The sequence below is a fragment of the Xiphias gladius genome, chromosome 2 (genome assembly GCF_016859285.1).
Source record: "Xiphias gladius isolate SHS-SW01 ecotype Sanya breed wild chromosome 2, ASM1685928v1, whole genome shotgun sequence".
NCBI lineage: Eukaryota > Metazoa > Chordata > Actinopteri > Istiophoriformes > Xiphiidae > Xiphias > Xiphias gladius.
Genome location: NC_053401.1, coordinates 13,485,012 through 13,504,545, shown reverse-complemented (window position 1 = coordinate 13,504,545; position 19,534 = coordinate 13,485,012). Strand labels below are relative to the sequence as shown.

General features: G+C 39.1%; 3 protein-coding genes across 12 annotated transcripts in view; 1 reads left to right on the top strand and 2 right to left on the bottom strand.

Moving 5' to 3' along the window:
- The window catches only part of kdm5a (lysine (K)-specific demethylase 5A), a 17,020-nt gene extending 13,281 nt beyond the window's left edge, over positions 1 to 3,739 (bottom strand). Inside the window, exons 1-4 of one of the 2 annotated variants that reach the window (XM_040142195.1) lie at positions 2,470 to 3,739; positions 1,607 to 1,684; positions 1,043 to 1,165; positions 483 to 653 (exon numbers count right to left, since the gene is read on the bottom strand). In XM_040142195.1, coding sequence (XP_039998129.1) covers positions 483 to 653; positions 1,043 to 1,165; positions 1,607 to 1,684; positions 2,470 to 2,616 — 519 coding nt within the window. In that variant the 5' untranslated portion in view covers positions 2,617 to 3,739. The remainder of the gene's footprint in view (positions 1 to 482; positions 654 to 1,042; positions 1,166 to 1,606; positions 1,685 to 2,469) is intronic. The other variant, XM_040142186.1, reaches the window with a different exon arrangement.
- trim24 (tripartite motif containing 24) lies at positions 2,869 to 19,534 on the top strand. 8 transcript variants are annotated; one of them, XM_040142253.1, is made up of 20 exons: positions 2,869 to 2,949; positions 7,648 to 7,953; positions 8,239 to 8,357; positions 8,497 to 8,644; positions 9,181 to 9,313; positions 9,704 to 9,820; positions 10,053 to 10,167; positions 10,261 to 10,407; positions 10,504 to 10,618; positions 12,148 to 12,287; positions 12,544 to 12,789; positions 13,201 to 13,323; positions 13,450 to 13,597; positions 13,725 to 13,782; positions 14,446 to 14,572; positions 14,919 to 15,220; positions 16,278 to 16,389; positions 16,589 to 16,663; positions 17,252 to 17,413; positions 17,659 to 19,534. In XM_040142253.1, exons 2-20 carry the CDS (start codon positions 7,683 to 7,685, stop codon positions 18,223 to 18,225), a joined length of 3,225 nt encoding a protein of 1,074 aa, XP_039998187.1. In that variant the 5' UTR covers positions 2,869 to 2,949; positions 7,648 to 7,682; the 3' UTR covers positions 18,226 to 19,534. The 8 variants fall into 8 exon arrangements, with proteins under 8 accessions (XP_039998187.1, XP_039998195.1, XP_039998178.1 ...); XM_040142261.1 differs by having other exon boundaries at positions 2,928 to 2,949; positions 7,652 to 7,953; XM_040142244.1 differs by lacking the exon at positions 2,869 to 2,949 and adding an exon at positions 6,920 to 7,129.
- Positions 4,130 to 7,018, bottom strand: LOC120798183 (aldo-keto reductase family 1 member D1-like). 2 transcript variants are annotated; one of them, XM_040142289.1, is made up of 9 exons: positions 6,780 to 7,006; positions 6,466 to 6,633; positions 6,191 to 6,307; positions 6,000 to 6,077; positions 5,637 to 5,759; positions 5,351 to 5,460; positions 4,997 to 5,162; positions 4,811 to 4,893; positions 4,137 to 4,736 (listed from the first exon to the last, which is right to left on the bottom strand). In XM_040142289.1, the coding sequence occupies exons 1-9, from the start codon at positions 6,936 to 6,938 to the stop codon at positions 4,694 to 4,696; spliced, it is 1,047 nt and encodes a 348-aa protein (XP_039998223.1). In that variant the 5' UTR covers positions 6,939 to 7,006; the 3' UTR covers positions 4,137 to 4,693. The 2 variants fall into 2 exon arrangements, with proteins under 2 accessions (XP_039998229.1, XP_039998223.1); XM_040142295.1 differs by lacking the exons at positions 6,000 to 6,077; positions 6,191 to 6,307 and having other exon boundaries at positions 4,130 to 4,736; positions 6,780 to 7,018.

Here is a 19,534-nt window from a genome sequence, read left to right as displayed (position 1 = left end):
AGTCCAAGGCTGAAATGTGACAGAGACACTGGCAGCAGCCAAAAGAAATTTAGTGCAACGGTGAAGAAAAAGTAAAGTAACCAGAAGAGCCATCTCGATATCAACACCCACTCACATGCTGTATATTTCTCCTTCCTCCAACTTTTAAGAGCTCCTGTACAATTTCAGTTAAAAGTCATTTTGGATGTCTTATATACAATGATGCAAAATGGCTGCATTCCTGAATCTGTATGCAACATCAACAACATCGTGTTAACGTGTATGCGGATGTCCAAGCTTCTACAAACAACATTGCATTCATGTGCTATTTTGTCAAAAACCTCAGAAGACAAACAAGCACACATGCTAATTTTCTTGCCCTTTTTAAAGAGTTATTATGGGCTGAAATCTAGTTCATTTCAATTTCCATTCTTATTACAGAATTATTACTATAATGCAGCTACTACATGAAGTAAAGACAAACTGCAGTCAGCAGTACTTACAGTTAGCGTGGCTCCAGACTGAAAGAGCTCATAGGGGTAAAGAATCCTCTCGTAGTGGGAGCGCAGCAGTGAGCCGGTGCCTTTCCCAGAGGGGAAGCCCATTCGGCTAGCCACCTTGGACCACCTCTTTTCTTTACACACCATCTCAAAGCCGCCCTCGGATGACACAATCTGAAACAAACACACACACAGGTGCCCACAGAGTCAAATGCAAAACCTAAGGTGATGAATCTTTTTTGGTAGTAGTAAATTAAAGTGGATCAACAACTACATGAAATGTGAAGCAGCAGTCAATTATAGTATCCGCCCAAGTTTTGATGGTATTTTTTCAACATTATAAAACAAATTACAAGAACCATCAAAATAATTAATAAATAAACTATATTTTCGACATGTGTCAAAGCATCTTGTAGCAAGACAAAATCATTAATCCCCATTTATTCACTAAAATCAGTATTATAGATTTATTCTAAAAATAAACAGCATACACACACACACACACACACACACACACACACACACACACACACAAAAACCAATTCAAATTTATGTAATTTTACCTTGCTGAGCTGATAGAGGTCCAAAATCTTCCTTTCCACATGAGGGAATCGAATCTTGGATCCCTGCAGCTCCCAGAACTTTGCGATTTGATCCAGAAAGTTGAGCTTAACCCGAGTGAGAGCCTGGACAGGCAGAAGAGAGGGGATTGAGGACAGACTGTAAATGCATGAGCCCAGTGTTCTGTAGTTATGCACACTGGACACCTCAGGCAAAATTATATCTGAATGGCTGCACTTTGATACATGAACATGCTGCTCTGGTTAAGTGAAAACCTTATAATTCAGATACTGAAGCTGTCGTGCTGCCCTTGCTTTACATGCATTAAACAAGAGAATTGAGAAACACAAATCCAAATCTTGACAGGTGCAAGACAGAAGACATTGCAGGTGGAAAAAGAGTCTACATACTGCTGTCAAAGGAGCAATGATGAGTTAATTAACAGCACACCTTGGACCAGTGTACAAAGTGAGGACTGTTTTCCTTCTTAATGTTTTTTTTCACGTTCTACTTAAGCAACACTTGTGCCCCACCTTCACTCATTATTATTGTTATGGCAAACTCACCTCAAGTTCATTCAGTCTTTGTACTCTAGGAGTGAAGCGGAAGTTGCGTACATCACAGGCAAACGGAGGCTGCCAGTCCTGATAGACAGGGAAACAAAAACATTAACTCTTCCCAACACAACAACAACAATAAGGGAATGACAGTAACAGCACTGCAACTTGGAACAAATCAATGTTTCTCAGGAGAAAAGAACATGAGCAGAGCTTATTTAGTGAGGTTGGAGGTACCACCACTGTATTCATAACACAATACCGCTACTCCCGCAGAAGTGCTGTTGAACCTATTTTCGTCCAGTACAACTGTGTATGAACACTGACTGAAGCTATAATTTTCAAAATGGAATTGATGCTTAGCTGTTCACGCACAAACACCCCAACAGGTTAAAGGTCCTAGAAAATCCAAATGTACTCGAATGGTTGCTTGTATGTCTGTATAAAACATAATAAATAGCATTAATATAGGTTTATGGTCTGACAGGAACTACAGGCCTGCATGTGGCTCAATGTCGCATCTTCGCAGCTAACGTGGTACAATCGTTGTTCTGTAACTTAGCTAGGCATTAGGAAAACAAAAACAACGGAATTGTTGGAACTGTTGAATTTACTTTACCTTTTAAAAACTTTTCTGAACAACAAAGGAAAGCTAGTGTCACCCAAGTTCAAAATATGTACGCCTCAGCGCAAAGAAATTAAGCCTTATTTGGCCTCTATTAGACTAATGGCAACTAGTAATGTCATTGCCTATTGAAAAATTCACGCAGGCCCAAAGTAAACCAGCGCTACATACGTGAGAGCATAACAGGCAAATCATGCAAGATTTTAATCCAGTGTTTATTCCGATGATTAAAATTATATGAGTTTACCTCGGGGGGTCGGATTTTGCAGATGCCCGTTTTCTCTGCAATGGGTCGGATCTTGTTGATAAATCCTAAAGGATCAGAGAAATCTTCCCAACTCGGCTCAAAAACTGGGCATTCAGGAGGTGGGACGAACTCAGCAAATGAAGACATGTTGGAGTGGTTCCAGCGAAACAGTCTTTAAAAATGATATATGAATAAATGCACTGGGTTCAGCTCAGCAGTGCATGATTATTTCCAATAATTTTCTTCTTGGGGAACTTCTTCCGTGTCCATCATGATCCTTCAAATTTTCTAAATAGTAAATCACTTCAATGACAGGACTTCCCAGTTGCGATGGCGAATCATAATCTGGTCCGAAAGTGCATGCATAAACACGACAACCGAGCGGCTACTAATCAATGTTTTCCCATCATTCGTAAACAGCGGGCCAGGCCAGACCGGGGATTCTCCACCACCACTCCCCTACCTGGGACGGAGGGCAGGGTCAGTCCGAAATGCAATCATTCCTTCTCACAGACGACAGCTTCACAAAAATTACGTCTGAAGTGAAGACTTGGGCCAGGGACGACCAACGAATTAGAAAATAAGTTTGTAAACACAAAACAAAAACACTCCGGCTTTACAAAGTTGGCTGTCGTATTGTGTTACGCAAGCTAATATTGCTATTGCTACGTCTATGTACCTGGGTAGTGCATGATTTTTTCGTGATCATGCATTCCCGACAAACTTATCCACGGTTAGCTAACTCATATAGCTAGCTGGAAATGTTCATTAGCTAACGTAATCACGTTTGCTTGTCAGGTTTCCTGGAATAAACTCCACTGCGTCCACTTCTTCGAGCACCTGGTAGCTGGTAGCTAAATACCAGCCAAGCCGAACCACAACAAGGAGGAGGCTAGTAGTAGCAAGCGTACATTGTTGACTGATGTCTTCACTCAGTGAATCCACCCCCATTCATTGAAGCATTGGAGGCAATGGAAAACTAGCATACAGCTAATTTTGCCAGCTAAAATCAGATTAGCTACCGCTGCCCGTTGCGCAGCTAACATTGACGCTAGCTAAGAAAGTCGGCTGAGAAGGACAGTCCACCACGGCTTGAGTAGGTTCATCGGAATCACGTAGGGAAAGGGCATTAATCCTTTTGCTTTGTTTTGCCGAATTTCACTTTCCGTATAATTTAACGTCGTCTGTAAGTACTGTAGCCGTAATAGCCAACGTGCTAGCCAGAGCTAGCAAGGTTGGGGGAGCTGTTGTGGTGCGTTCAAGCTCACTCGAAAACTATCACTGCTTCCAAGTATGCTGGTTGTATAAAAAGCAGTGTTTTGCCTCTAAATAGCAATTTGCAACAACTTTTTCCACAGAGAGCGATTTATGTAGTTTTTTTGTTTGTTTGTTTCGTAATGAAGACAGCGCGGATATATTATATGGTGTATCAGAAAATGAAGGGGAGATAGTACCATTCAAGTAGTAAATAAGGATACATCCAGCAACCAAAAAGTGACGTGTGTTTGCAGCATTGCCCTTACCCGTATGGCCACTATCTAGACGACACATTTGAGCAACGATGTACCTTTTAAAAGAATTTGACAGTCTTTCATATAATTTTGCCGGACATTTCCAACAGGTGGAATTTTAATATTTCTTACAGCACATTAAGGCAGCATTGTTTCTACAAACGTCCGTTGCAATGTCGAAAACAAATCTGTGTTCAGCATAATACGTGACCTTACTTGATTTTGCTGCTCAGATTAAACGGACCTTTCATACATATGTTTGTTAAAATAATAACGATACATTTTACTGTTGCTAATATTTCTACACAACTTTACAATTATACAATAAATGCCCTTCCTCCACTTCCGTCTCAAAAGAAAACCCGGCGAGGTTGCAGCGCTACTCCAAATAAGGAAGGCTGAGAACATTGTTTTCCATTTGCCTTTTAATAATTTATTAATAATAAAGAAAAATACAGTTCAAGTAATTTTAAAATAAAAAAGTACAAATGAACTGGTCTTAAAAAGATTTTATCTAAACAATCGACTTTCCTGCTAAGTCACGATGGTAAGAATTACAATGTATTATTTATTATGTATCAAATATCATGAAATGTAAACAAAACTGCCATCAAAATTATTTCCAAAACAAGGCAATAAATCTTGTAAAAGAATAAAGTGAACAAGCTAACTTATTTGATCAAATTTAAGTGAAGTCTTGACATATGTAGTGTCTAGTAGTCATCATGAAATGGATACTCTGGATGATCAGACCACCTGTTGAGAAAAATATTAATTATTTCTTTATTAGAAGAGCATAACATCACTCACACATTAGGCATTATACTCACATGAGGAGCTCCACAAAGCGGATGTTCTTGTTCAACCCCTCAATTGCCTTCATCTCCGCCTCAGAAAGAGAGAAGTCAAATATCTGCAGTATTTAGAAAAAATAAAAAATAAAAAAAATCATACCACCTTTCATATTTTATTTCCTGATTTTTAAAGATGTACTTTTCGGAGCCATAAAAACAAACCTGAAAGTTCTCCTTTATGCGAACAGGGTTGAAGCTCTTTGGGATGACCACCACTCCTCTCTGCAGATTGAACCTCAGGGTAACCTGGGCTGTGGTCTTGTTATACTTTTTAGCAACTGATACCAGTAGCTCATCTTCCAACAGTGGGGAGCATTTTAGGTTTACCCTGTTTAAAAGACTGGTATTTTACTATGAAACAACAAATTACATTTTTAAATATAAAGGCCATCTTTATGCAAGATCTTATGCAACCCAGGTCTTATGCAAGCAAATTGCTATTACGGCTAAAGACACTGTTTCTTTTACTAGTGACAAATTAATTGAATGTGATGAGTATGCATTTTTCTCCCATACCAGGATGCATCTCGAGATGTCCCCAAGGGGCTGTATCCCACAATGACAATACCATTCTGCCGGCAATATTCAAGCAACTTTGGCTGAGTGAAATAGGGATGGCACTCAACCTATTTTTTAAAAAAAAACACAAATACTGTTTATTAGTTCCTTAAGATGGCTCTGGCTTGGTGCATTTGGTTGTGTGTGTCAGTCCTCTCTCTTTCTTCTATTACCCAAAGTTGAATGATATCTTATCATTTGCCTTATTTTCCAGAACATAGGCACATCATTAACATGTCTATACCTGATTTGAGACAGGTTTGTGTTTCAGCCCAGGTTTGTTAAGAATCAGCTCCAGCTGTCGCTTGTTGAAGTTGGATACTCCAAGAGATTTTACAAGGCCAGCATCTTTGCAGGCCTCCAAAGCCTGGCAAAGATAATAAAAATTGCCAGTCACAGCCAGAAAGGAAATTAAACGTTGAACAAATTGTTAGTTTTCCAAGCACACAACCCAGCATACTACCAAGATTTTGTTAATAACTTGAGCACTGGCCAATATTATCTCTTTCTGCAATCAGTGTTGACCTTTAGACATTTGTACACCTGGATATGATTGTGCAAGAAAGATTTTTTTAGACTCATGTGGCGAGAAAGTCAACAAGTTTACCTCCCATGTAGCACAGAGGTCTGTCTTGTGATAAATGTGCTTGCCGTTCTCATCTTTGGGGTAGAATGTATCTCCTGGCTTCAGAAAATAATAGTATTTTAGTAATATGTCGTGAGGTGAAATAACTGATTTTTAAAAAGCCATGCCTTTTCAAAGTTTCCTCAGGCATTGTGACATAAATTTATGTATACCTTGAAGGCAGTGGGCATTTCTACAATATAGAGGTCGACATAATCCAGCTGTAATGTCTTCAAGGTTCTCTCTAAAGCAGGACGTACCCATTCGGGGGGATGAAATGTGTTCCACAACTGCAAAATGGTGCAGATGAAATGGTATTACTTGTTTCACAAGTGTTGAACTCACTTTATAGCCATTAATCTCCTTGTGGGAAAAAGTTCATTGGTCAACTGGAAGACCACAAGAACTTCACCATCAGACAGTCACACAAACAAAAAACTTTACAGACCTTTCCACAGTAGAAGATGTCCTCTCTCTTAACAGTTCCATCAGCAATTTTTTCCCTTATTGCCTGTCCCACCTCGTGTTCATTGAAATAGACCAAAGCCCCATCAAGGTGTCTGTATCCCGTTTCAATAGCCACTTTAACTGATTCATATGCAGTTCCTTTAGGGGTCTATCAAAGAAAAAAATGAATTAAAAATATCCCTGAAGTCATAGAGTTAACAATGTAAATCTTTATTTTTTAAATTTTATTTATATCATGCTGGTCAATTATTAGTTTATGTCCTATGAGCAATCTGGCTTAATATAGTGTCTTACCGTGCGGGGATCCCCATAAGTCCCCAGTCCTATCAAAGGTATGCTATTCCCATCACTCAGAGGAATGGAGTGGCTCCCAGCTGTCAAGTTCATTCTCATGACAGTGTGACTCCTCAAGACCAAACTTTTGGTCTTTACATGAAGCCCTGGGTTAAACATGCCATGCAAGATGTCATGTGTTGACTAGTAAGCCGATTTGTCCTGCAGCTCTTGTAGGAGTTCCTACAAGACTCCTCCCAGTTACACAGGGCAGGCTCCCGCACAAATAGGCAAATGACTGAGAGGGTGATTAAAAACAACAATGTCTGACACATTCACAAGGAGAGTAATTTAATATTGATAGGCTAAGAGTGAGTAAAAATTTCGAATTTAAAGTTGCTCTCTGTAGTACGTAGGTTGGTCGTAACTGGGCGCTGTAGCTTTAAAAGACCGCAGTGCCGTTTGGGTAATATGTGGTATGTGTTTTGAGCAACGAATGCACAGATGGTCGCTTTTCCCATGGACATATGAGCTTCAAAATACTATGTATGTAGCATAATTTTAATCTATATGTGGCGGTGCGATGTTAGCTTTTACCTGTTTTAATAAAAACCGCCACAAAGTGGAGAAATTGGTATTTATTGCCTCCAGCATATGTGCAAATAAGATAGGCTACGTTGCTAAATTAGCTTCCGAAACGGAAAGAATTACACTTTCACTAAAGCTGTTAACGTACAGTTTAATTAACCACCTCGTAGGATGAAGGGGCTATGTCTTTAATGTTGTAATGCATAATATTAGTATTTATAATCCCTATCTGGTTTGTTAAACTAATATTATAGGCTGTCCTTTGTTTTCAATCGCAACACTGTATTGATTGGTTGACTAGAAAGATCGGGAAGCAGAAATAAGAAAAACAAAAACATGGATGAAAGTGCCGAAAATGTTGACAATGACGACATTGTCATCATCGTTGAAAACGAAGCTGAAAGTTTGCCAGTCGAGGAGGAGAGGCTGAAACAGCAAGGCACCTTCGGGCTCATGGACACATGTCCCATTTGCAAGTTAAGCTTCCACAACAGAGAGCCCAAACTCCTGCCGTGTCTTCACTCCTTCTGCAAGAGATGTCTGCCTTCCCCTTTCAGAAGTGCTGACCCGAGGCGTGACTCGCAAGGTCAAGTCGACAACAAACCATGTGAGAACAGTGTCTGTTGATATGAGGGCTTGTAGGTCCCTGATACAGTTGTGATTTAAGTAACTGTGGGAGATCATGATGAAGCTCTTTATACCAAGCTAGAATTGAAGTTGGGTGGCGTAGCCAGAGAATATGTAAATTGATGACTAATATCCTAGTCTGAAAGCACTAAGTCATTTCTATAGATGCCTATTGCCCAACTCCGTGTATTCATTATAAAATACAAAATCATGTAAGTGGTTGTGAGCTGAAACCTTGAATAATGGATCTGGTCTGTTGCTCCAGTGGGTGCCATTCGATGTCCAGTATGCAGACAGGAATGCTGGGAAATGGACGTGCTAGATAATTTCTTTGTCAAGGACTCTGCGGAGGTGCCAAGCAGCACCGTGGAGAAAACCAGCCAGGTTAGTCATCACCCGCATATCCTTAGACTTTCCTCTCGCAACAGTTTGGTTTTATGACACTACTCTCACAACACTACAGCGGTGACTTTTAATTCGCTCAGTCTTCCTTGGTTTTGTTCTGAATTGTTGTCTGTAATAGGTGTGTATGAGCTGCGATGACAACACAGAAGCAACAGGTTACTGCGTGGAGTGTGTGGAGTTTCTGTGTGTGACATGTATTGAGGCACACCAAAGGGTCAAGTTCACCAGGGATCACACCATACGCCAGAAGGAGGAGATGTCTCCAGGTAGTGTGTGTCCACAGCAATTTTTCTGTAATAAGATTAACCTAAAGGTACAAAATTCAATTTTGTATACTGTATTGTAGTGAGGATGCATGTTGCACACTGCACTTAAGTGATAGTAAGAAAAATGTTAAATACTGAATTAAGGCAATTTTGCAAAAAACCTGAGGTGTTCTAGCCTGTGGGCTATTCAGTGCCTGGCACATTTAAGCCCATCAAGCAGTTACTGAAAGGAGGGTTGAATTACTCACTGAAGAAATGCACAAGGCGCAGTTAACAGTTACGTTGTTCAACAAGTGAAGAGAGGGGCAGGAGCACTGTTGGCAGCCGTTCAGAAAAGACACTGCCATCCGTTACTTGTAAATGACAGTTTCCTACTTGCCAGAGTTCCGAGTAGTGTATACAAACTGTTCTGACAAGATGTGTGTTATGACAATGATGGTGTAGATATTTTAAAAAGCTGAGCAAACATTTTAGGTGACATAAAGTGAAATTATATTTCCGTGTGATCTTAAATTTCCCACTTATCTGTAATCCAGAAGCAGTAGGTATTTCCACACAGAGGCCTGTGTTTTGTGACATCCACAAGCAGGAGCCACTGAAGCTGTTTTGTGAAACTTGTGACCGACTCACCTGTCGGGACTGTCAGCTGCTTAAGCACAAGGATCACAAGTATGCAGTATTTTTTTTTTTTTTTTTTAAATGCCATTAAAAACTGTATTTTTCTATTTATCTGCCATACAAATTGGCAATAGATGTATGGAGCTTTTCAACTTGCAGTGATGATACAGCATTTTGGACAATTTAGCAAGCTTGCTCCTGATTTTAAGCACATGATTTTTGTGTGATGTGAGGTTTGATAGGTCCTTTCTATTCATTTCAAAACCTGTTTACTATTAGAAAAAATTTGAAAAATTAAAATAAAATGAAATAAAAATTCAGGCATATTTTAAAAGCACCATAGTTTGTTACCAAAGAAGAATATCCAATGATTAATTCAGGTGACAGAAAAAAATAGTTTTGATTCATTCATCACACATTTTGATATTTTTTTGTGTCTAGCTACCAGTTTTTGGAGGATGCATACAGAAACCACAGGCAGTATCTGGAGAACATGACGCAACAGTTACAAGAGAAAAGAAAGGCCATCGAGGAAGTTTCCAGCTGTATCAGCACTGGGTAAAGCTATCCTCTATAGCTGAGTTTCAGAGTTTCTGTTTTTTATAGGCATTTTGGGTGTAATAGTATGTGTTTGCAACATAATTTCAACAAATTGGTTGCCTTAGAAGACTGAAACACTGCATGTATTTTTGAGACTTTGGTTTTAGCAAATTTAATTCAAAATGATGTTGGGTTATTGTATGGCATGATATTACAACTCATTTTCATTTTCTGCCATTGATTCTCCCAGACTTCAACAAGTCGAAGAAAACCGAAAGGCGGTAACTAATGAAATAAAGAAGTCCATCTGTAATTTGATTATGGAGATCAACAGGAAGGGGAAGATTCTGGTTAACCAGCTTGAGGTACTGTGTGTTTAATCTGCATAGTGTGACAACTTTTGAAAGCCAATTGTGACATTTTGTTTTCTGATATTTCATGAGCACATGTACTCTCAGGGTTTAACTAAGGACCATGAGTTGAGTTTGAAAAAGCAGCAGGAGGACGTCAACTCTCTGAGTAGGCACCTAGACCATGTGATTAGCTTCACCAAATGGGCTACAGCCAGCCATAGTGGAACAGCCCTCCTGTACTGCAAGAGACTGGCGAGTTTCTATAATAATTATTTTACAACATCCTAAAATAGTTTTTATTATTTCAGTGACACTTTTTTTAAATTTCCCACTCTTCTTGTCTCCTAGATCCTTTTCCAGATCCATTACTTGATGAGAGCAAGCTGTAATCCCTCCATCGTCCCTCAGAGTTCTGTTCGCTTCCAGTGTCGCTCAGGTTTCTGGGCCACAAATGTAGACCTCGGTAAGACTTGCTTCACCTGAAACTTTCAGTACGAGTCAAGCAGCAACGAATACTGACTTTAAATACGCACAGTAAAGAGTACGTAACAGTTTCTTGAAAAGAACTGTTGGCCATATCCTCCTGTACTTTTATTTTATCTTTATCAATGTGCTCTTCAATCGAGTAAACAAGACAGTTTTTGCATCGACATCTTCCAGTGTATTAATCTCATCTGGCCTAAATAACATTTTCCTTAATCTTATGTTTGCACTTGACAATATTATGTTGTCTCTGTCTCTGGTCTGTCTGTGGAGGAATTCGCATTTCTGTGCAAAGATTCCTCTGCTGTGGTTTACCTCAGCTTATCTCTTTTCTAGCTACCTGATGATCAAACGGCAAACTAGAGTAACTTTTAGCCAAGCATGTACTTCAGAAATTATTTCATAAACCTATGAGGCAATTGAACTTGTCTTTGAGGCTAGCTAAGAATGTTCACATGCTGTGGGCCAGAATCACTTGTACTTGGCCTGCAAAACACAAACAAACAAACATAGCTCTCATAATTTATCTTAAATTTTAACAAAACCTTACCATAAATTAGTCCCTTTTTATTTGTGTCTTTTGGTCAATTTTCAGGTAACGCTCTTCTTAAGCCTTATGCCATCAAGTGTGGGCAACAGGTGCAGGACCATGGTTACCATTAAAAATAGGTAGCATACAGGTTTGTTATTCCTGAATATAATAGAGCAGAAAATGGTAAATACATTTAGCTGAACAACTGTATTTATTTTATTTAATGATTTTTGTGAGACTGGCACTACACACTCTATACATTGTAGAACATAGCTAAAAAGTACATTATAGTTTCTGTCTTGAAGTAAAAGGCAGAAAAGTGGTTTGGTAATTAAAGGGATACTCCACCGATTTTACGCATCAAAGTCTGTTTACATGTGTTGAGGAGTTCTACTGCATATGTGAAAAAACACTGAATGAAGCCTTTTGTGGCTCCAGAGCAAGCTGGGCAAAAAATCTGATAAATTGCCTCAAGTGATGTCACTTGAGAAGGTAGTGGCTGGAGCGGAAGACCACAAGTCGGAAAATTTAAAAAGGGCAGAGGTGTGGAGTTAGAAAGGAGTGATCTTACCAGACCTCTGCAGCTCACTCGTAATCTGCTTGAGGCTAGCAGCTCAAAGATACATTACCTGCCACTAGCATAACACATCTGAATCTCAGAAAAAACTGTCATCAGTTGAGTAGCATTATGGGTAATGTAGGTGCCAGGTTTTGAGAAAAAAAGAGGAATGCATGGAATAAAAAATGATATCAATACCTCTGTTGCATCAATTTTGTCATTTAAAGAAAAAAAAAAAAAAAAAACGGTCCATCATGAGTCTGGCAATGCTTCAGCAGTCCAGTGCTAAATCGGTGGAGTACTCTTTTAAGCATAGCTGACGTGGCAACAGAAATAGAAAACTGGGTGAGTCCCTGTCAACCAGAGGACTTGAGTACGATTCATAGGTATTTGTTAACTGTTTGCTTGTTTTGTCCAGGTTCTCTAGTAGTGGAAAGGGGCCCGGGGCGGCCACCTATCCCCAACCACCAAGCTGTTCCAAGAGCAGAGGCACCTGCTGGAGGTCTGTCAGTGTCAGCTCAGCAGCGACAGAGCACGCTGGCTCAGCTCCAGATGCAGGTAGGACTTTCATAACATCAGTAGTTTTGATAACCGCAGAGGTGAATTAGTCTTGCGTATAAAAGAAGATTTTACAAATTTACATTTGTTAAATTCTCATAGGTACTTTCTACTTACTGCTCGTATACTGTGAAACATTCTCAGTGCTCTGTATTTATCTTTCGTTTATATTTTAGATTTTACACTATAAAAAATGTCAACAAAGTACAGCCTCTTCCAGCACCGATTAAACTGTTCAACTACCCCTCTGTCCAAGGTTGACAAGCTTTCCCAACAGCCCCACAGACAGCCCCCTCCCAACCACTGGTCCTGGTACCAGAATGTCAGGCTCCCAGGACCCCCCGGCCCTCCACCCCCAACCAGGCCCATCCATGGAGGGACCTCCCCCTCCCAGGGACCCCCCAGCTTGGCACAGCAAGGACGCAGGTATGGGAGTTCCCACCCCAACCCCAGAAGCCCCACCTCCTCCATCCTTCACAACACAGGATTCCCACCTGCTCAGGTAAGAGGGTGCAGGCAGACAGATTAGAAAGTGGATGTATCGGTGTGTCTGTGTGTGGAATGTACTGTATGTCCTTTATGCCAAACATGGGCTCCTTGTCCGATGGGAAGTTTTTGTAGATGATGCTTATCAAAGAGTCAAATACGAGACTCTTGTTATATTTCCTGTACCAGTATTTTATTCAGGGGAATGTCTGATACAAGTGTTTTCACCAAGAAATTAAAGCTGAAATTGACAGTCTTTGTTAAATGCAAGTGTCGCAACGTTTACAATCAATTTTTCCACTCTATTAATAAAACAAAACAATGGGACAAATTGACTTATAGTTGACGATAAAGTGGCTTTTTTTTTTTTTTTTTTAAACTGAACTGTTTTTTTTTCAACCTCTATTTTTTTTTTTCCTCTATGTAGTCTCTGAGAGATCTGATCCATAGCTCCAGCTTCCCTCCTAAACCCATGGATGTGTTGCAGGGGACTTCCCGCTACCCACAGCCTTTGTCTGCCGGAGCAGCTACACAGACCTCACTACACCAGGTTAGCAGGATATTTTCAGTCTCACAGTAGCAGGATTCCACAGACACAGAAAGTGCTATTCAGGCTTGTTTTGTGTAACTGTGATGATGCGTTAATTATACCCCATTTTTGTTTTGTTTTCTTTAGAGGGGTCTACCAGAGTCCCCCTTCCTGAAAAGGAGTGAAACTAGCGGAACTGTTCCCTCCATCACCATCTCTATCCCCAAACCCAGCTACGCTCCAAATCCAGCCTCAGCAACCACAGACAAAACAACCACACTTAATCACATAACAGGTCAGTATCCATGCTGTGGTTGAGCTCAAAACCTAAAGATCTTACCCAAATATGAAAATAAATCTTTAATTAGGCTTATCATGATTTTCAAATTTTCTTTCATTATTTCTCACCCTGTTTTCTCAAGTTCAAGGAAGGCAGAGCTCCCCGATGGCCAAACCATCTTCTTCAGACAGAAGCACAGGGTAAGAAAAGATCCTAAATCCTCAGTAAAAATGGGCTGTCAAATTGTCAAAGTTTTCAGGACATTAAGTTAAACTACTGTGAAAAATGTTCCTTATCTATGAATCTTCTTTATACCTTGCAACTTTAACATTGCTTTCATTGTACAGCTCTTTTTGTACTTATCCTGGCCATTTTCTCACTATGAAACTATTAGCTATTCTTGCTTTTTTTTTTTTTTGTGCCAGTTTTCACAAACATCTCTGGCACATTATGGCTAAAATTTTTCCATGATGCTGTTTTGAATCTGTGCTCCTTACGTAGATAGACACAGAAATGCTGTGTCTATAGAAATGTGTCACATAGAAATGCTACTTGCTGATTTTGATATTTGATGATTAAAACCCTTTTTGATACACAACATTGAAATTATTTTAAATTGTGTCATGTTTTGATAGCAGTTGTCTTCATCACTGTTTGTAATCAGCCTTCAGTTTTACATTTCACTCTGTAATCATAGCCTAAAGTATGATTGCATTCTTCCTTACATGTAACGTGAAATTCAGAAGATAATTTGATCTTACAAACCAGCTGATGAAAGCAAGGACAGTGTCTTTTTTTTTTTTTAACTTTTTTAATGGTCGCAATCTTCCCTTCTCCTCTCTCTGGCTATCTGTGCACTGAAGGACATCTTCCTGGAAGCAGACTTCTGATCCGCCATCTGCCCCCTCAGCCAAGCGACGAAGAAGGTCGTCCCCAGGGCCCATTATTGTCATCAAGGATGAACCAGAGGATGAGGATGAAGTTCATTTTGTAAGAGAAATGACTTGGGTTACATGAGTCAAGAGTGTTGTTGAGTGTTTTTGTATTATTGTCAGTGTTATTTAGTTTCAAAATATAGCATGCAGGCAGTGAGGTGTGGGTGACAATGTATTGTCGAATGCAGAAGGAATGTGTTCAATATTTTCTTGTTTTTTAAAATGGGTTATATATTTAGTTTTTTCCAGCTTTAGTTTTATTGGTTACTAAGTTAAAGGACTATTCGGTCTCCTGAATCAGCAATCAAAAATGTCAAGTGCTCAACTTCCCATTCTCTGGTTTTTGTTTCTGTGAGTCATTGTATCTAATTCCATATATCCTGCATTTTCGTTGCCTACAGGTGCAGTCCAGTATAGGGTCCAGCCTGCCAGACAGCAGCACCGGGGCTCAGTCAAAGCCCCGGCAGCAGCAGAAGGTGTCTTTTCCAGTCCCAATCCCAGGATCAGAGTCCAAGGCTGGGAAAGAGCAGCGTCCACAGCCCACAACACAGCCAGAGTCTGAAAAGAGACTGGAGCTGGAGGAAGATCCTAATGAAGACTGGTGTGCCGTCTGTCAGAATGGAGGAGAGCTGCTCTGTTGCGACAAGTGTCCCAAAGTTTTCCATCTGTCCTGCCACATCCCCACGCTGAATGAGTCCCCCAGGTGAGAGACTATCTCTCAAAGACACAAGGATCTTAAATGCTTACCGCAACGGTTGCACAATTCTATGATGATAAAAGTATGTTTGGCACCACCCAGGAATAAATACGAAGAAATGAATAAATAATATGGTACCTGAAGGAGGGTGTGTCAGTCTTATATGCAGCCTGTCTGTATGATCTTTGAAACCTTATTTGCTGCACATTTTGTCTAGGAAAAACATTATTATAGTTTTTACTTACCAACCTTAAGGTATATTGTCATAATTATTGTAATTACCATTAGTGTATCAACATATTTAACATTTCTGTAATGTAGAGCTTTCTAAATTAAATCTAATCTCAGTATAGTAATGATTAAAAATGATAGACATTATTGTGGTGCTAGCAAGTACAAAAGCCTTCACTTGGGGTAAGTTTTACTTTCCCTTTAACTTATTCATCAACCTTTACAGTAACAAAAGTATTGGTTTGTGTTTATTTAAAAGAAAAGTTTCACACATTGTAACTTTTTAAATTTTATTTAATTTTATTTTTTGTCTAACAATTACAAGATTTGTCTTAAAATATATATATTTTTGTCACATTTGATTATATTGAGTGGAGGTACATTTGGTAAGCATGAAAGACAAATTAGAGAAATATTCAACCAAAAAATGTACATTTTCATGTGCTGCTACTGTGTTGCATTCCTTTTGCTCAAATTTAAACATTACAATACCATATTATACAATCTGTCAGACATGTTGGACATCATGTGTGTAATATGCACAGTAGTTCCTGTTTTTTCTTATGTTGCTTTTTTTACAGAACATAATAGTATAACTTAGTTTTTTTTTTTTGGTTTTTATTATACAAGAACTAAGCAGAGAGTATAAATTTAATCAAATGATCAAGATGCTGAGTAGCTCTTCTCCAGGTATTGTCTAAGACTAAGCTTGGCTGCTCTATGCAAACAGCCCTGTAAGTAGAGACAGACACGGTACAGTTTTGATCTTATTCAGCAGTAATTGGCCAGTCCTTGCAGCTTTTTGTATCCTTATTTCTCTCCTCCATCTCAGTGGCGAGTGGTTCTGTTCGTTCTGCCGAGACCTCGTCTCACCTGAGATGGAGTACAACTGTGACAACAAGGATGACGCTGTCTCTGAAACATTCCCACCTGTTGATAGAAGGGTACGCTCAGTCACACAGTTGTTTTTTTTGTCCATGATATGCTTCAGTACCTAAGCCTGGTTGTCTCAAACATACGATTTGTCATATAAACAGGACAAATATTTTTTGATTCCCACAATCATCTCCAATAAAACAAATGTCATATCCTTAAGGACTTTAATGATTTGAATCTAATTTTTTTCCTTATACATTTATACAGAGGTGTGAGAGGCTGCTAATGCGTCTGTTCTGCAATGACTTCAGCACAGACTTCCAGCAGCTTGCTTCTCCATCGGTAAGGCACTGTATTGTATTGTATGTATGTATTATGTTAGTAATGTTTAAAAAGAAAAAAAGAAACCCAACTTCTAAGAAAGTGGAACTAAACCAGTCAACAGTGTTGTGGAGTTGTACTGTTGTTTTGCTGGTATTTTACTACTACTACTCTGGAAGTCAGTCAATAAAAATAAAATGCAGTTAAAAATTAAGAGGATTATTGGATGTCATTTTTATGAGTTGAAGGTCAGTACTTCAGTCAAAATGTACCTCAGTAAATGTGCCCAAAAAGTTGCTCAGTTAGATTAACACCACTACGCCAGTGTGGTTTTTCTAATCATTTTATCTTTCATGTTATTTTGAACACCATAATTTGCACAATTAGCTCACATTTAAAGAGGTAAATTACCACCAGAGGTCAATAAATCTTTCAGCTATCAATAAAATATTTTCTTACAAAACCAAATTGCATTGTTATTGCGATTTATTATAAAAATTGTTTTTGAAATTGGTTATTCATTTTTAAGAGATAATGTTTGGCAAAAAAAATCAGGTTTTCGTATCAGTTGTATTAGGTGCTTAACTTTTTAATTATTTCCTCATGTAGGAGACAAGAAGGTACAAAGAGCTGATCAAGACCCCGATGGATTTGTCAATAGTGAAGAGGAAACTAGGGTCAAAGTCGAAGGATGGTGAATGTTATAGTAGTCCAGAGGGATTTGTCGCAGACGTTAGGCTCATATTTTTCAACTGTGCAAAGTACTACAAGGTAAACATCAGTTTTTTTGTTTGTTGGATTTTTAATAAAATGTCCTTTTGGAAAATTTAAACCGTTATCTGCAAGTCAGTCAAGTCATATAAGATAACACATTTTCTGTTTACTGTCAAATACTACTTAACAATCATTTGCAGGGGCTTTCTTGAACCTAAAGTTGAGTTTTACCAAAGATCAGTTATTTTAAAGTACAAACTCGCTTTCATTGTCACTGACATTTCTGTGCACTGACTGTACAGGCGACCTCAGAGGTAGGGAGTGCAGGCTTGTACCTGGAGGACTACTTTGAGGAACAGCTGAAGCTAGTCTACCCGGATAAATTATTCCCCGGTGGGAGGGAAGAGCAGATGATTCCTCCTTTAGAGGATGAGATAGACGAAGAAGAGGAAGAGATGATGGAGGAAGGTACACTACCCACTAAAGACAATAAACCACAAAGTCCTGCCGGAAAAGGAATCCCCCCTGTAGATGAAGATTCGGCCCCTCTGGAAGAAGCTCCAGCCCAAGCAGAGGAAAAAAAGTCAGAAACAGAGGAGAAGGCGACTGACACAAGTGAAAAGGAGATGGAGGAAAAGGTAGCAGCTACTGAGGAAGGCACGCCTCCTGCAGAGGTGGTAAAGCAGGATGAGAAAACTCCTGTAATGGAGGTGAAAAGCTCTGCCGCTGCTGCTACTGAAAAAAAAGGCGGAGTAGCTCCCGGCTCGCCAAAAGAGGAGGACCTTGAGCTCCCAACAGACAAGACTGCAGATCCAACCGAAACCAAGGAGAAGGAGGCGGCTCCTGCAGCCAAAGAGGAGGAGGGATAAATGTATTACAATAGAGAGAAACTGTAGAAGAGATGGATGATTTCAGTCTTCCACGGAATTGGCCCCAGTGGGGACCTACATTTGCTGCAATGAGACAATTTTTGTACTATGTTATATCTGCAATAGGAAAAAAGGGTACTGCTGTACTAAACAGATTTATTTAGTAGCAGTAATGCTGTAGGTGCACATTGAAGGGAGTAAATAAGCTCTTTTTTGCATTTTTGCTGGACATAGGTTACAAGTTTACTGTAACATAGGTCATCCTCTGTGGTGATGACACTCAGAAGCACACAAAAGATATTCTTTGTTGATAGGATCATGTGTAAATTATCATCAGTTACATTGCTTATCACTTGTACATAACAATGCCATGAATTGAAGGCAAAGATGCTGCAATCAAAATAAGAAAAAAGACTTTGATTAGTAATGCATGCAAGATGTCTTAATATAAAGAATAATGCCTCCATTTTTGTGTTTAAAGACTTAAGCTCACTTGTACTAGCCATTTGGCTTATTAACAAATTGTTTTGTTGCAGTGGTATTATTTTTTATTTTATTAGTATTGTAATAATGCAAAAAATAGGACCGCTGTATGTACTATAGTTTGTGAACAGAAGGAAGTGGCACATATATCAGTGCGACATTGATTTAAACAATCCCTTGAAAAACCTGGTATTGTTGTTTGAGAACAAAAATGAATTGCCACTATCATGGTTTAATTCCTATTTTGCCAGTTTGAGGCCTCTTATCCCCCAAATCGCAGTGATCATTTATCATAGAGCCGCCTTGTTGGTTTTTATCAAGAGAATGTTTCTTCACAGACTTTGTTTATTTAAATGTAATCAGTCAGAGATAGTTCAGAGACATTATTATCACTTTCTCGTTATGAGCCTCTGACAACGATGTGTTTTCCCCAACTTTGTCCTTGCCCTTCTGCATCATGATTACTCTCACGTAATGTTAGGCAAGAACCTTACGGTTTTAATCAGTTTCCTCACTGACAAAATGAAAAATGCATGAAATTACACACATTTGGCAATTAAAAAAAAAAAAGATCATTTTTGACAGACACTTCTGTTTACTAAACCCTCCTGTATGGTATGTGAGTCAAAAACTGACACTTCAAATTGAAATAGATTTTTTTTTTTTATCCAATATCATCACTTTATTTCAAATTGAGGCTGCATAGGACCTGTAAATGAAATCTACAAACAATGTCAAGCATTAAAACACCTGCATTTACAATATTTGTAATAAACAGTGTTACATGTAGATCTGACTGGTGCTTTGCCCCAACTATTGTCATCCT

What these genes read in the sequence shown, in the direction of transcription:
- LOC120798183 (XM_040142289.1), bottom strand. Translation starts at nt 6,938, where the DNA reads ATGTTTAACCCAGGGCTTCATGTAAAGACCAAAAGTTTGGTCTTGAGG. An exon ending in AAATGCCCACTGCCTTCAAG is followed by an intron (nt 6,078 to 6,190) that starts GTATACATAAAT and finishes TATTTTCTGAAG; the next exon opens with CCAGGAGATACATTCTACCC. An exon ending in CGCTTTGTGGAGCTCCTCAT is followed by an intron (nt 4,737 to 4,810) that starts GTGAGTATAATG and finishes TTTTCTCAACAG; the next exon opens with GTGGTCTGATCATCCAGAGT.
- trim24 (XM_040142208.1), top strand. Translation starts at nt 7,237, where the DNA reads ATGTGTTTTGAGCAACGAATGCACAGATGGTCGCTTTTCCCATGGACA. An exon ending in TCAAGTCGACAACAAACCAT is followed by an intron (nt 7,954 to 8,238) that starts GTGAGAACAGTG and finishes CTGTTGCTCCAG; the next exon opens with TGGGTGCCATTCGATGTCCA. An exon ending in TGGCTCAGCTCCAGATGCAG is followed by an intron (nt 12,288 to 12,543) that starts GTAGGACTTTCA and finishes CCTCTGTCCAAG; the next exon opens with GTTGACAAGCTTTCCCAACA.